This window comes from Crinia signifera, chromosome 1 (assembly GCF_055691185.1).
Source record: "Crinia signifera chromosome 1, ASM5569118v1, whole genome shotgun sequence".
NCBI classification, from domain to species: domain Eukaryota; kingdom Metazoa; phylum Chordata; class Amphibia; order Anura; family Myobatrachidae; genus Crinia; species Crinia signifera.
In genome coordinates this window covers 326,476,827-326,490,933 of record NC_139217.1, presented here as the reverse complement: position 1 = coordinate 326,490,933, position 14,107 = coordinate 326,476,827, and the positions used below count along the sequence as shown (strand labels likewise).

At 43.9% G+C, this 14,107-nt stretch overlaps 1 protein-coding gene across 2 annotated transcripts; it reads right to left on the bottom strand.

Moving 5' to 3' along the window:
* Positions 1–4,998: 4,998 nt before the first annotated feature.
* REM2 (RRAD and GEM like GTPase 2) lies at positions 4,999–13,691 on the bottom strand. Of its 2 annotated transcripts, none has more exons than XM_083188885.1 (5): positions 13,578–13,691; positions 9,826–10,152; positions 9,658–9,731; positions 9,287–9,494; positions 4,999–7,258 (listed from the first exon to the last, which is right to left on the bottom strand). In XM_083188885.1, exons 2-5 carry the CDS (start codon positions 10,142–10,144, stop codon positions 6,981–6,983), a joined length of 879 nt encoding a protein of 292 aa, XP_083045011.1. In that variant the 5' UTR covers positions 10,145–10,152; positions 13,578–13,691; the 3' UTR covers positions 4,999–6,980. The 2 variants fall into 2 exon arrangements, with proteins under 2 accessions (XP_083045011.1, XP_083045002.1); XM_083188876.1 differs by having other exon boundaries at positions 13,442–13,579.
* Positions 13,692–14,107: the final 416 nt, after the last annotated feature.

The window sequence follows — 14,107 nt, the reverse complement described above, 5'->3', positions numbered from 1 at the left end:
TGTCAGTGAAAACGTAGGCGTGCCCAGGTGTTTGAAGGGAGGGTGTGTTACATGAGCTCTGGCCCCTATCCGACTGCTTTTATCGCATTTTCTGAGTAGTCCTGGGTTACACACAAACTGCACATCCAGGAAAATAATTTGATGATGAGCTGCTGGCAAATGGGTGTGGTATGCATTCCTCCTGACTATTGGGATTCCAACAGTCATTTGTGCAACATAGGAATCTCGTCTGTCAATAGTCCGGCAGGGGACATGTGATCCCAACCTGTTCTATTATCCCTCTCTGGGGTTGTGGACTCCCACAAGGGAAAATGGCAGCTAATCAGTGATCCAGGTAATTTTTGAAAACCCTGCACAGCAATTTACAAGCTTGCACTTGGATTTCACTCTGGTGGATGGCATAATCCTTATTGCAGCACTGTAAAACTTAACAACCCATCGGTCAGGTCTAAATTAGGGCCATAATCTTAATAATGTCTTAGGGTAAGTATTTTGGTAGTAATTTTCTTTAGCTAAACACAAAATAAAATTCTGATATAAGACATTATTAAGACTATGGGCCTAATTCAGACCTGATCGATGGGCTGCTAAATTTCACATCTCACTGCAAACAGCAACAGCACGCTATGGATAAGTGCACACTAGCACAAATAAAGCTGTGTGATCATGTGCTGCCATACATCACTCCTGTCAGGGGCTCAAACAAAGGGGAGTAATGAGAGTTGTACACAGAGAGTCCTGAGCAGCTGCAGCAAATCACTGTCCTTAGAAAGAAACTCTTTTATGCTGCTTTCACATCGCAAAATGAAGGTTCGCACCGGGACTTTGAAACAGGTCAGTCCCGGCGCAAACCTTCATTTTGGGATGTTCACATCCCCACAGCGAACCGGCAATAATGCCGGTATGCTGATGTCATCGGGGGCGGAGAGCTGACGCTGCTCCATACGCTGCCTTCTCCATAGAGTAAATGGGAAATGGGTTGTTTAACCCGCTCATGCCATCAAGCAACACGGTAGCGAACTCTGCTTTCTTACTGGTTCAAATTGCCATGTTGCTACACGTTTTAGGGACACGGAAACCCCTTTCACATCGCACTAATTACCGGGTCACACTGGCTTGTTCCCAGTAATTAGTTGCAAGGTGAAAGGGGTATTAGTAGCACCCCCAGCAGAATCTGATGAATCCTGTAGATTAGGATCTCAATGCTGGCCAGCAGATTTATGACTAAAACGGGTGCGGGAGGGTAGACAACTATGCTTTACATACATCTCTGATGTTTTTGGATCTGTTTATGTGCAGGATCCACATTTTGTATGTGCATAGCCATAGCTGCAATATTCCTCACAGATCCCCCCCATGCTGTATCATGATTGACATGTTGCTGGCATTTGGGGGTGGCAACAGGCAGCATTACAGAAAATGGTGGAGTGTCAGCTTGTTTTCTGGGTGTCTTGAGGCCAGGGCCTATGTTCTTGGATGCAGCTTTACTGGCTTCAGCAGCATGAATTTCCCGGCCATCCAGCATAACTTGATGGTAAAGGTCCATACACACTGAGCAGATTTCCCCTTGCCCGACGCTGTCAGTGGACGGCTTTGCATAGCGCAGTGCTATGCAAAGCCGTCCTCAAAGCCGCTCATCTGCTGGTAAAACTAGCAGATGAGCGGCTTTCCCAGCGATGATGTGGGAGAGCGCAGAAGTGCTCAATTTATCGCCGGGCCATACACACTCAATCCTGCTGTTTTCAGCGGCTTTCAGCTCAAAGTCGCCCAGAGTGTATGGGCCTTTACTCAGATGTCCAGTGTTCACACAGATAAATAACCTCGGATGCAGCAGTGCATTAGAGATGACAGCAAAAGGCGTCTACTGCATTATTAACATATTATTGCACTGCTGCATAAACTGCATCCATCTCTGAATTAGGCCCCAGCTTTGCTGTCAGCTGAGTATATCTTACCTGTAGCTGATATAATTGTCCATTATGTATTTTATTCATAAACACAATTGCGGTGTATGTAATTATCATACCTGTGCATGAAGAAATAACGCTCATCATTACAAATACGTTGTCATTTCTCCATTTGTATGTGAGAAAGCACTGCAATGCAAACCCTGCCACGTATTCTTATAAACTGCATAAGCTAGCTGTATGAGGCCTTGAGATGTCTTGTTGCAGAATCATTTTGTTATTTGTGTTCCTCTCACTCTTATCACAATAGCCTTCACTGTGGTATGGGGTGCCATGTATGAGTCTCCATGGCAACAGCTCCCCCAGATACAGGGGGGGAGCAATGTAATATAGTTGGCTTCTGGTCTCCATGACAACAAAGTCTGTTCGGATTAATTTCTCCTTTTAAGGTCGGAAGATAGGGAGAATGCTCTGTGGAGGGAGTAGGAGTAAGGTATATTCAGCGGAAAGGTACTCTGAAGACAGAGAGAGGTAGATAAGAAAAATCCCTAAATATAAACAACATTATTCTCTCTCTCTATGGGGCCCATGTATTACGGACGGCATATACAAAGCGATCTGGGCAGAATATTACCACCCACGATTGGATTATAATATTAAAAGGAGCCTGTCCCTGTGATGCGCTCAATGGGTGACGGGGGGTGGGGAATGGTCCTGTGCATGCATGGTCAGTGCAGACCCTCTGCCCTGGCAGCAGTGCGATACATAGCCCATAGGCTACATTGGACTACCACTATCTCAGAATGGCAGTAGCCCAGAGACTCATTGCGATGCTGCCTGATGTTGATACATGTTGATACATCGGGCAGCACTGCATCCCCTATAGAATCCTATGGGAGATGCGGCCGGAGGGATCAGAGATTCGTGCTGCAGTCCCTCTTGATACATTTAGGTGATACTTAATATTTGTGGCTAACCCCCTGGTGTTTTGGGGCATTTAACAGCAAATATTAAGTGATAAATGAGCCTATATATACATTATAATCCTTTGAGTGCTGCCTGTGTTACACACACACACACACACTCTCACCTGCATACCTGCCATAGGAATGCATCGGGGCAGTTGTTACAGATCCTAAGAGTGCCGGGCACCGCTACCATAGGCGAATCTAGAATTACGGTAATGGGTGGTCCCAGATGTAGACATAATTGCAGGGTGACCTTTGCGCGGCGTAAAGTGGGCATGGCCTCATGGGAAGGAGGCGTGGCATCACAAAAAGGGGTGTGGTATTACACTTTAGACCATACACAGTAATGCCCATTACACATTTTAGCAATCTCCGTAATACCCATTACAGATAAAGCCACACACCATAATGCCAATTACACATAAGGCCACACACCATAATGCCCATTACACATTGTGCCACACATCATGATGCCCATTACATACTATATAACAAACCGTAATGCCCATTACATATTTGCCACATAAGTGCTGCTTACCTACGTGCTCATTGCTAGGGGGTTCTTGCTTGATGGCACCATAGTACCCATTACACATGATGCTGCGCACCATAGTACCCATTACACATGATGCCGCACACCATAGTACCCATTACACATGATGCCGCACACCATAGTACCTATTACACATGATGCCGCACACCATAGTACCCATTACACATGATGCCGCACACCATAGTACCCATTACACATGATGCCGCACACCATAGTACCCATTACACATGATGCCGCACACCATAGTACCCATTACACATGATGCCGCACACCATAGTACCCATTACACATGATGCCGCACACCATAGTACCCATTACACATAATGCCGCGCACCATAGTACCCATTACACATGATGCTGCACACATAATGTCCCTTACACATGGTGCTGCACACATAATGCCCCTTACACATAAAGCCACACATTATGCGTAATGCCCCCACATACCGCCACTTGTAGTGTCCCTTAAGAAATGCCCCCAAAACTGCCACTTACTGTAAATTTTTATATGAGCCTTCGCTGCTGCTGCAGGGAGAGATGGAGAGCGGTGCAGCTGCTTCTATGGGGAGAGGAGCAGAGTGCAGCACAGAGCATGCTCCCACTCCCCTCCTGGTGTCCCCTCTAGCCGAGTGGACATTTGAAATATTGTGCGCGCTGTTGTTGTGCGTAACGTCGGGGGGCACGCAGGGCGCCGGCACCACATGATTAAAGGGGGGGGGGGCGGGCTGAGGTGAAAGTGGGGAGAAGAATTGGAGCGGAAGCTGCAGGGGTGACAGTCATTGACAGCTGGGCAGAGAGCAGGGGGCTGTCCGGCTGTATTCAGAGCACTGCAGGTCACGGCTGTTTGAAATAATACCCCTTTCACAACAGAAAATGCAGGGATTTACCCGAGAATATGGTCCCAGGATCATGCAGGGACATTCCCAGGCTGACCACTTATACACCAGCCTAGTCCCTGCATTTTCTGGTGTGAGGAGGAGAGACAACCACTCCTCTCTCCCTACCCTTTAACCAACCAGCTATATCTTCGGAACCAACTGATCCATTTAAATGAGACCAGTATCATATTGAAGAACTTTTGAGTTGGCTTCGAATGATTTTGGTCCCGTGAAACAGGGCTGTTTGGTTCCAGAGAAATCTCCCCTCAAAGAACATAAACAGTCATAAAATTTAAGAAATGAAAAAAAAAAAAAAACAGTTTAACCTCAATATCCCTGGAACCAATTAACCCATATGGGTCCAGCCTGGTATCAGATTGAAGGCCCAGCGATTTGGGTTCGACTGAGATCAACCTCAAGCTTCAGTGATGCCGAAGGGGGAACTGGCAGCCGTTGAACTGGGTGGGGGTTGGAATTAGCGAGTCCCATGGTATCCTATAGGGAAAACATTCCAGCTTTGCTTGGCAGTATCTCCGGTTGCCAGGGGGCTAGAGACACGAGGCTGGGCTCGTTGGAAAGCCCCATCCCTCAGCTACAAAATTGGCTAATGGGTGGTCCTGTGCATCCCCGGACCACCCCCTATATTCGCCTATGACCGCTACTTATATGAATCAAGCATGTATTACAGACAATAGAAGGGAAATGTGTTTATTACGGCTTTAGCATTACACATTGTTCACTTGGAGGGCATGCTAAAACACAACCCCACCCAAATCACACAACAGTCCATATATGGTTTACAGCCAAAGACAGAATAGCCTCTAGTCCATAATATCTTGTTGACATTGAACTTGCTAAATGTACATAGTTTGCTGAATAGCTTCAGTACAGGAGGAAAGTGACAATGAATGACACCTGACTGGCAGCTTTCCTTCGGATTATAATCTTGTATCTGTATTGTCCTCCTAAATGAGATACTGAAATGATGCCCCCTTGCACCCTCCTGCTTGTCCCATGTAGAGCCAGTGTAAAGGATTCTCAGTACCCTAGTGACCCTTCACCCCCTCACACTTGCCAGCCCCTCCAGTGAAAGTGTGGAGGTGGCATTTCAAAAGTCCCACAGAAGCCATCTGCATTAAGGACAACATTTTCCTCATAGACATCCCTAATTTTGTAATAGGCAGACTCAGTGATGCGAAGCCCCCCTCACTTCACCAGATCCCAGCACCATAGACTGCTGCCTAAAGATCCCTAATGGTAGAGCCAGCCCTGATCCCATAGAGAAACTAATGTACGTTATCTGTAAAGGTGCGTACACATGGTTAGATCTGGCATTCGATTCAATATGCCGTTTGATTCGATCTGGCATTCGATTCGATATACCATTGGATTTCTACTATCGATTTCCACTATACGTGAATGCGCATTGGGATCGAATCTGCATCGAATGCTGCTAAGAGCATTTGATTTCTATTCAATATTGTTTCTATAAGCAAAATCGAATAGAAAATGAGTGCATATCTCACAGTGTGTGCCCTCTATAACCGACATGCCCTACAATTTAATGTGCTGCATCTGGTGCAATGATAAAATAATGAACTAGATAGAGAATTATGAGCTGTTGATTGTTCAAAAGGTTTGTGGTCGCAGACTCGGAGCCCATGGATTATGAAATCCCAGTGCAATCAGAGTGTAGCTAAAAGACACAGGGCCGTTTCTATATCTAATGTCAACAAGAGGGGGTACTGGAAATGTCCCACTTTCTGCTCATGGAGAAATATAAGGTAAAAAAACCATCTCATAAAGTGTAATTTAGATATAGTACTTCCTTGCATTTAAACACTGTTGGGAACAGGGTACTGAGACAAAATATGGATTAAAAAAATTTCAGACAAATTAAATAAAACTGGGCTGCTCTAAAATGTAATACATTGCTGTGTTATAACTCTGTATCATGTTGTAAGGTCCTCTCCATACTCCTTCCAATATAGAACATTCATTGCTGACTGGACAAGACATGCATCAAATACAGGGGTCACTGATGCCCATTTTTAATTCTTAAATGGTATACTCATCATTGTAGTTCATTTTCATCCATGCTATGGTTTTCAGATTTGCTAGTGTGGGTAGTTGGTGTGTGTGCCTGTGTGGTGTGCCTGTGTGGTGTGCCTGTGTGGTGTGCCTGTGTGGTGTCTGATTGTGTGTCTCCGAAACGCTGCCATCTGTGAAACTACATCTCTTTCTTTCTCACACACATGCACAAACACAGAGGCAATCACAAGGTAGCAGACTAGCTTTCGAAGCATTTGCTTCAAGCAGGCTTACTAGTGATCTATATGCTTCTTGCAGTGTGTATTTTGTGAACTTCCATGACACAACATGAAAGCTTAAAAATACTTCATTAACATTATCGCTTAGGCAATTTCTTGCATCACCTTTGACAATATAATGAGAGGTGATTCATAGTTGCCACTTCAAGCAGTGCGCTCTATTGCTACCATGATATACCTTTGCTAAGTCTCAGCTTGCCTGGTGATTTGGTTAGCCTTTTTAGCACATTCTGCTTGTATAACCCTATATAAGATGGTATCCAGGGTTCCCTCACTTATGTGGCCCCCACGTGGTCATGGAGCCAGTCTAACGCCATCATGACATTGAAAGTTTAGTTCATTGATCACAGCACAGAGAGGTCATGACAAGATTTTGACCTTTGCTTGAAAAAACCACGATGTTTTCCAATTATCCCTTGCAAGAGACGTCTAGCTCTTTTAGTCATACTTTCTCTGCGTCCTGGTGGCATGAGTGTGGCCGGCTGAGGACTGCGCTCTCCTTCATCTCTTCGTAAACGAATCTGTCTGACAACACCCTCAAGAAGCTCCTGAGTATTATGGTGAAGGGCAGCAGATGTCTCTGTGTACTTACAGCTTAACATGCCTGCCAAGGAGCGTCCCTCTGAAATACAAGAAAAAGCATGAAATAGCATCTTAGCAACACAAATGTACTAGATATTTCATGTAACCACAATGAAAGATTTAAGCCGTACTTCTCAAAAACGATTAAGTTACTTGTTTATGCTCATATCTTCCAGACAAAAATAATAGTAAAACAAGTATTTCAGTTGCATTAGCAAACTGCATGAGCTATGCACCAGCAGGCAGACATGTGGGGTTAGTCTGGTTCACTCCTTCTGGCCAATTCCTTCTTAACTGGACAAAACCATGTGCACTGCAGGGGGGCAGATGTAACATGTGCAGAGAGAGTTAGATATGGGTGAGTTATTTTGTTCCTGTGCAGGGTAAATACTGGCTGCTTTATTTTTACACTGCAATTTAGATCTCACTTTAAAGTAAACCCCCACCCAAATCTAACTCTCGCTGCACAAGTAACATCTACCCCACCTGCAGTCCACATGGTTTTGTCTATTTGTGAAGGAATTTGCCAGAATGAGTGAACCAGAATAACCCCCACAGTGCAGGTGTATAAACAGTAGCATGCCAGTGAAGTGAGCCTTAAAAAAATGCCTCCGTCTGCTTGAAATAAATCCTAAACTGTCCAAACTACTGCCCAGTTGTGAGCACTACTGAGGTCATCTATAATTCTCTCTCGGTAAACAAATGCATGCGGCATGGTTGGGTGTGTGCAGAATTTCCCCCAGGCATAGAAGTCTCTGTAATTCTAGAGATGGTTTTACAATGCCATTGTTTATTGTCTAATGTTGGTTCTAAACTCCTGTAAATACCACCCCGAATGGTAGGATACCAGAACCTTAATGTGCTCCACTATTTACAGTTCTATAATTATTTTTCTTGGTAAATATATTTAAATTCTGTTTATATTCTGTGGCAGAACAAAGCTACCGCGGCCTCTGGGCAGATCTACAGCTTCCCACTTCACGCATATGTTTTGTTGCATTTAATTACTCAAAGAAATGCTATTCATTAGCTGAAAGCAACTGTGGCACAGATTTATTGCTAACATGTTGATAAGCATGAATAGCAGTCTCTCATTTACTTTATAAGTGTGACCACAGCGATTACAAGCGCCTTGCCTTGCCCTTTAGAACATAAATAATAAAGTCTGAACATAAACATTGCTCAGGCACCAGCTTCACTTATTCTGGAAGCGGGATCTGGAAAGGAAAAGGGTAAAAGATTCCCTATAAGATTCATAGGTCTTCTTGTAATGGTAAATATATTGTTCTCCTACACTGTACTGTTCATACCTGAATGTCATTAAGTGTTCACTGCATGTGGTCATTAGATGATAATAAAGATATATTTGATTTGACAGCAAGACTCATAGAACAGGTGACCTGCAATAAACAGTAAGGCTGCCTGTAGGCATATGCAGCGGAGGGTGATTCTGGTTGGTTTGCAAAAGCATACTCCTTCTTTTATTCACAAAAAGGTGGTGGGGTAGATGTAACATGGGCAGAGAGAGTTAGATTTGGGTGGGGCGTGTCCAGGAAATCTTAATTGCAGTGTTAGAATAAAGCAGCCAGGATTTACCCTGCACAGAAACAAAATAACTCAAGCAAATGTACCTCTCTCTGCACATGTTACATCAGCCCCACCTGCAGTGCATATGGTTTTGTCCATTGAAGGAGTTTGGTACTGCAAGCCAACCAGAATCACCCCAGCAAGTTTAGTTTATCCCTTGTCGGCTACACCAGTGTGTTCGTACATAACAATTGATAAATTAGGTACTTGTTTCATGTTGTATTATGTTGCATATTTTTCTATTCCAATATAGAGTCAAAATAATAGTTTAAGTATAGTTCTTTTGACTCTATATTGGAATAGAAAAATAGAGGAGCCCGGAGGTTTTTAATACCATTAAATGAAAAACACTAATGTAGGTATGTAGAAGGCTATGTTTATATAGACTAGGACTGAACATATGCATTTTCCATTCAAGCGAGAGTACTACTACAGCAGTCCTTGAAATGAATTTGCCCAATGTATCACTATGGGAACTCACCTTCCATGGTGACCTCTCTGGAACGCGCTAGGTCTCCCTTATTGCCAACCAAAATCACAGGAACGTGGCGGTGCGGCCGAGCAGTGCGTAGCTTTAGAAGTAGACCTGGTAGGCGCTGGAAAGTGTTCCGATCTGTCACAGAGAAGATTAGTAGGAAGGCATCCCCCATCTGTAGACAGCTATCTTGCATCCAGCTATGTTGCCCTGACTGAGAGGGACAAAAGTCATTGAGCACCTCGGTAAGCTTACAAGAATCACAGTTCATGGACAATATCTCTTGGTGGACCTTGTGTAACACTAATGGTTGGTATAGGCTTACGTGTGAGTCACGTTTACCAAGTTAGAAGGGAAATGTGGTATTTACTACTCACCTGTTCCCAAATATCATAAACCATTAATGTTGTTTTTTCTCCATCTACTGTCAGATTTCTTTCATATGTATCCTCTGTAGGCGAAAGGATAGTGTGGTCACAATCAGTTCTAGCACACATTTCTGCCCTCTCGCCCCCTCTCCCAAACTGATAACTCTTGGAAATTACCTGGATGCTCAGCTTCATGAGGAAAAGTGTCTTGTGAACCTCCAAATATCCCAGCAAGTGTTGTCTTTCCCACTCCACTGTCACCGAGCAACATCACTTTAAAGAGCCCAGGGTCCAGGTTACTGTCAGTGGACCTCACAGAGTCAGATGACCCAGAATGAATACTGGGCCAGTCAAGCTCATCAACTGCTTGGGCGCGTCTTAACTGGTGCTTGTAAGGCAAGGGCATACTACCACGCCGACGGGAATCAGAAGGAAGAGGAAGACTTCCCCGATGTTGCCTCAGACCCCCCAACTTCTCTATCTTGTTTAGTGTCATGTTAGTATCTGTGGGGCAGACAAATAATCAATAATTAAGCAATTAATACCCACCAGCCTTAATCATTTTCTAAGTAACATTTTAAAAATGGAAAGAAAAGTTTAGCTAACTATAACAGTTGTACAACCTTTTATAACTAATAAGATTCACAGTGCAGTAACAGGGCTTTATTGCTGCCTGTTTCAGCCATAACCCTGGCGCTATGGATGCATAATATCATGTCAAGGATTTGGTGCCACCTACCCCTGGGATTGGAAGAATAGCACTGGTGTTAACATGTACGATTTCAACAAAATAAACATGTCAGCATTTTGACCAAGTTGACATATGTGGCTATCGACATTCTGAATATTTCCTTTTCATACCACACCCTTGTTTAATATCTCATATGGAAAGAATATAATAATCGGAGCTTTGTGAAATCTTCTGTACTCACTGAATAACTGTCATTTAGGTTTCTAACAGTAGCAATAGAATGCTACATGTGGCTACACCAGGGGTTCCCAATTTTTTTGAATCATGGCACCCCGAAGCATTAGAGATTTTTTCGCGGCACTCTAAAGGTGTGTACACACGGGCTATAATCGCTGGCAATATGGTCGCTGCGCGACCATAGTGCCAGCGATTGGAGTGTGAACCAGCGATAAATCGCCCGGTGTGCGCTCCCGTTTTTAGCTCCCTTATGATCAAGCTCCTGCGAGCAGCGATCATAAGGGGCTAAAAATGGGTTTACAGCTGATTCCCTCTGTGGCTCCCGGACCATCAACCCCTAGGCACCCCTGCAAGTCCCCCAAGGCACCCCAGGGTGCCACGGCACAAAGTTTGGGAACCACTGTGCTACACACATCCCTAACTATCATCCCTTTATTTAGAACACTTACCCATTCCACATTTCAAATAGAAATCGGTGGAGGCTTCTCTCCCAAAGGATAAATGCATACAACAGCTGTTTGACACATGAGAAAACTTTCTTGATACACTAGTTACCAGCCCAGGATGAAACACAACATAACATAATAATAATAATAATAATAATAATAATAATAATAATAATAATAATAATAATAATAATATCAGCACTGGCGGCTGTGCATGCCCGATCAGAGTTATGGTGTGTACACATGGGGGCGATATGCCATGCGATGCGAGTCCGGGACTCGCATCGCACGGCATGAATTGATCCGTCAGATGCCATACATTGTCCGCTGGCGAACTTAAATTACCCCACACAGAGGTGATGAGTAGAAATAGCCTTTTCTTGTATAGGATAGTCTCTTCATATCCAGCTTCTCCAGGATGATCCGAAATCATTCTCCTAATATCGCTGGCCCTCTTGATCTATTGGGGTCACACACACACACATCTGCCTAACCTTTTTTTTTCTGTATTTGAAGTAATGTTGTCATACCTTGTTGTTTATATTGCACAAGTGACTTTAACACACACACACGCACACACACATTGTTATATAATTGGACTGTTATGGCATTATTATTATTATTAGATCTGAACTTCTGCCCTAAAATATGCCAATGATATAATAGTACAATACTTATATCATTACTCTTTCTCCTATATGCATTGCTCATGTACTTTTTACCTGATGCTTTAAATAAAGATGTTACAAATTTAAAAAAAATAATAATAATTCTGACAGAAGCAGCCAGCAAGCTACCTGGTCAGAATTCGGTTATGCTGTGAGTGTAGGAGTTTTATTAGCTTCAATTTAAGGTAACAAAATGCAAATGAATAAGGCTGATGATGATGATTATTATTATTATTATTAATATTATTGTTGTTATTATTATTATCACCAATTATATTTGATTATAGTGTTCCTTTAACAGAATAATTTAAATAATATACATTATTTAGTTTCAAAATTGCATTCAGTATCCTATGTGCTGTACATATTCACACTTCTCCCTGTTTAATTTGTTAGCAGCAGTTATATAATCACACTTTTATCTAATCCAGGATGATCTCCAATCAGTAACCAGGACAAATAGAGATTACCCCTGGCAAATCCTACCAATAGTGGGGTATCTACATGTGTGGTTGCCTCCAATAAATTGCCATGGTTTTTGGTTATATAAAACTTTTGCTTTTAATGCACATAAATGTAAGATCTGTTTATATACTGCTCCCAGTAGTACAGGTAATGGGGACCAGGCAATACAAAAATAATCTATCCCCAGAAAATCCCATTATTTGGGCATAGGATATTCATTATGAATGATTTTTGGTTGCTGTTGTGAGGTTTTCTGTAGAACAATACCACTAAGGTAATGCAGCATCATGTCTATACACACAAATGAGAAAAATAATCCTATAGAAATTAATAGTGCTGTATTATTTAGCAGGTGTATATAATAAAATGTCCAGAAACTTTCCAGAGTAATGTAAACTTTTACAATAAGAATTTCGTTGCTCTGTGTTGTTATATATATTCTATAAGGGATTCAATTTTTACGGATGCCCCGGCCCACAGGTTCTCACCATGATGAGGGCCCCTTTATAATATATTTGGGCACATGCCAAGGGAACGTGCCCTGTGCATGTGACATCGCCCCCCTCTCTCCCTGTAGCGCTGCCAGAGGAGACAGGAGATGGATGCCCCCCATTCCTCTCCTGTCTCCTCTGCACCATGTATTTGACATGTAGTAGATGTGAGCACTCACATTACCAGCCAGCTTGCCCGGGCACGGGTTCCATGTGGTGGGGGAATCACTATATGCCAGGTAGCACTAAGGTGATGGAGAAGGCGGCAGACCAGGCATTAACTTTCAGATGACTGATGTATGTGATTATTTATTATTAGCCAGGCTGTGGGGAAATGACCAGCACAGTCCGCACAGCATTGGGTACCGTACCGTCTATGTGCAGACTGCACCGCTATCGCCCCATACAGACCGTGCAATCATGGCTGGCGTAGCCTGCAGAGCATAGAGCAGACCCCGAGTCAGCAGTCTGTCTGCAGGCTATTGCGCCTCCAGCTGTGACTCATCTACCAACTTCCCTGGCAGACAGGTTACTGACTGGTCACATCGCCTGCTGTGTAGAGACTGGGACATAAATTAACCCATTGTTTGCTGGAGTTGCAGAGCTGAGCGTGGCACGCTGTTAATATCGTTTTTTTTTTCTGTTCTACTTATTTTAAGAGCCAAATTAGCAGCACTTCAACTAAGCAACCCAGATGAATACGTGTGCCTGGCGCATTTACTATGTAACAGCGTGCCACCCAATGCCCCGCCAGCTGGCACAGTGCTCCTAACGACGCCTGCCTGAGCCACCTACCTGTGCCCTCCCGCGTTATCCCCTGGCGCTGACACCTGTTATCCCTCCTCTGCACGGGTCCTCTCTGTGACAGATGCTCCGCTCCATCTGCTCTGTCCCTCCCAGCCCCCTTAAATATCCCCCACTAGACACACACCGTGGGCTGGGGAGTCCCTCCCTCTGGTGACGATCTATATGCAAATGAGACAGTGATGTCACTGGGATTCCCTCTCTGCGTGTCACGTGATTCTCCATCAACCGCTGCTCCGCTGTGTGGGTAGCGCCAAGTCCCCAGCTGTGCGGCCGCCGCGGGTGCAGGTGTTCATGTGCTGGGTCTCTGCACTAGTAGCAACCTCAGCACTCTGCTCTATCCCTGCACCTAGGCAGCAAACACCGCCATTGCCTCTTCCACTGTCAGGAGCTGCTATTTTTTCCTGTTCCTTATATTTCTGCTAAAATCGATGTAGAGAGTTCATAACGATGCATTGAATATACAACAACTATGTGGCCGGTTTGCAACAGGGAACATTTTTATACAACTGGAAACTTGAGTGTCAGTGTCAAACGCAGGATTTTCAGAAGGGGGTTTCCAGAGGGGCGGAGCAAAGTACGGAGATGGACACTTAGGTGACCCAGTATATGCCGGGTCAGTTAAAGTATTATAGATAGACCAAATGTATATAAATA

What these genes read in the sequence shown, in the direction of transcription:
- REM2 (XM_083188885.1), bottom strand. Translation starts at nt 10,144, where the DNA reads ATGACACTAAACAAGATAGAGAAGTTGGGGGGTCTGAGGCAACATCGG. An exon ending in TTTATGATATTTGGGAACAG is followed by an intron (nt 9,495 to 9,657) that starts GTGAGTAGTAAA and finishes TGTCCCTCTCAG; the next exon opens with TCAGGGCAACATAGCTGGAT. An exon ending in CAGAGAGGTCACCATGGAAG is followed by an intron (nt 7,259 to 9,286) that starts GTGAGTTCCCAT and finishes CTTGTATTTCAG; the next exon opens with AGGGACGCTCCTTGGCAGGC.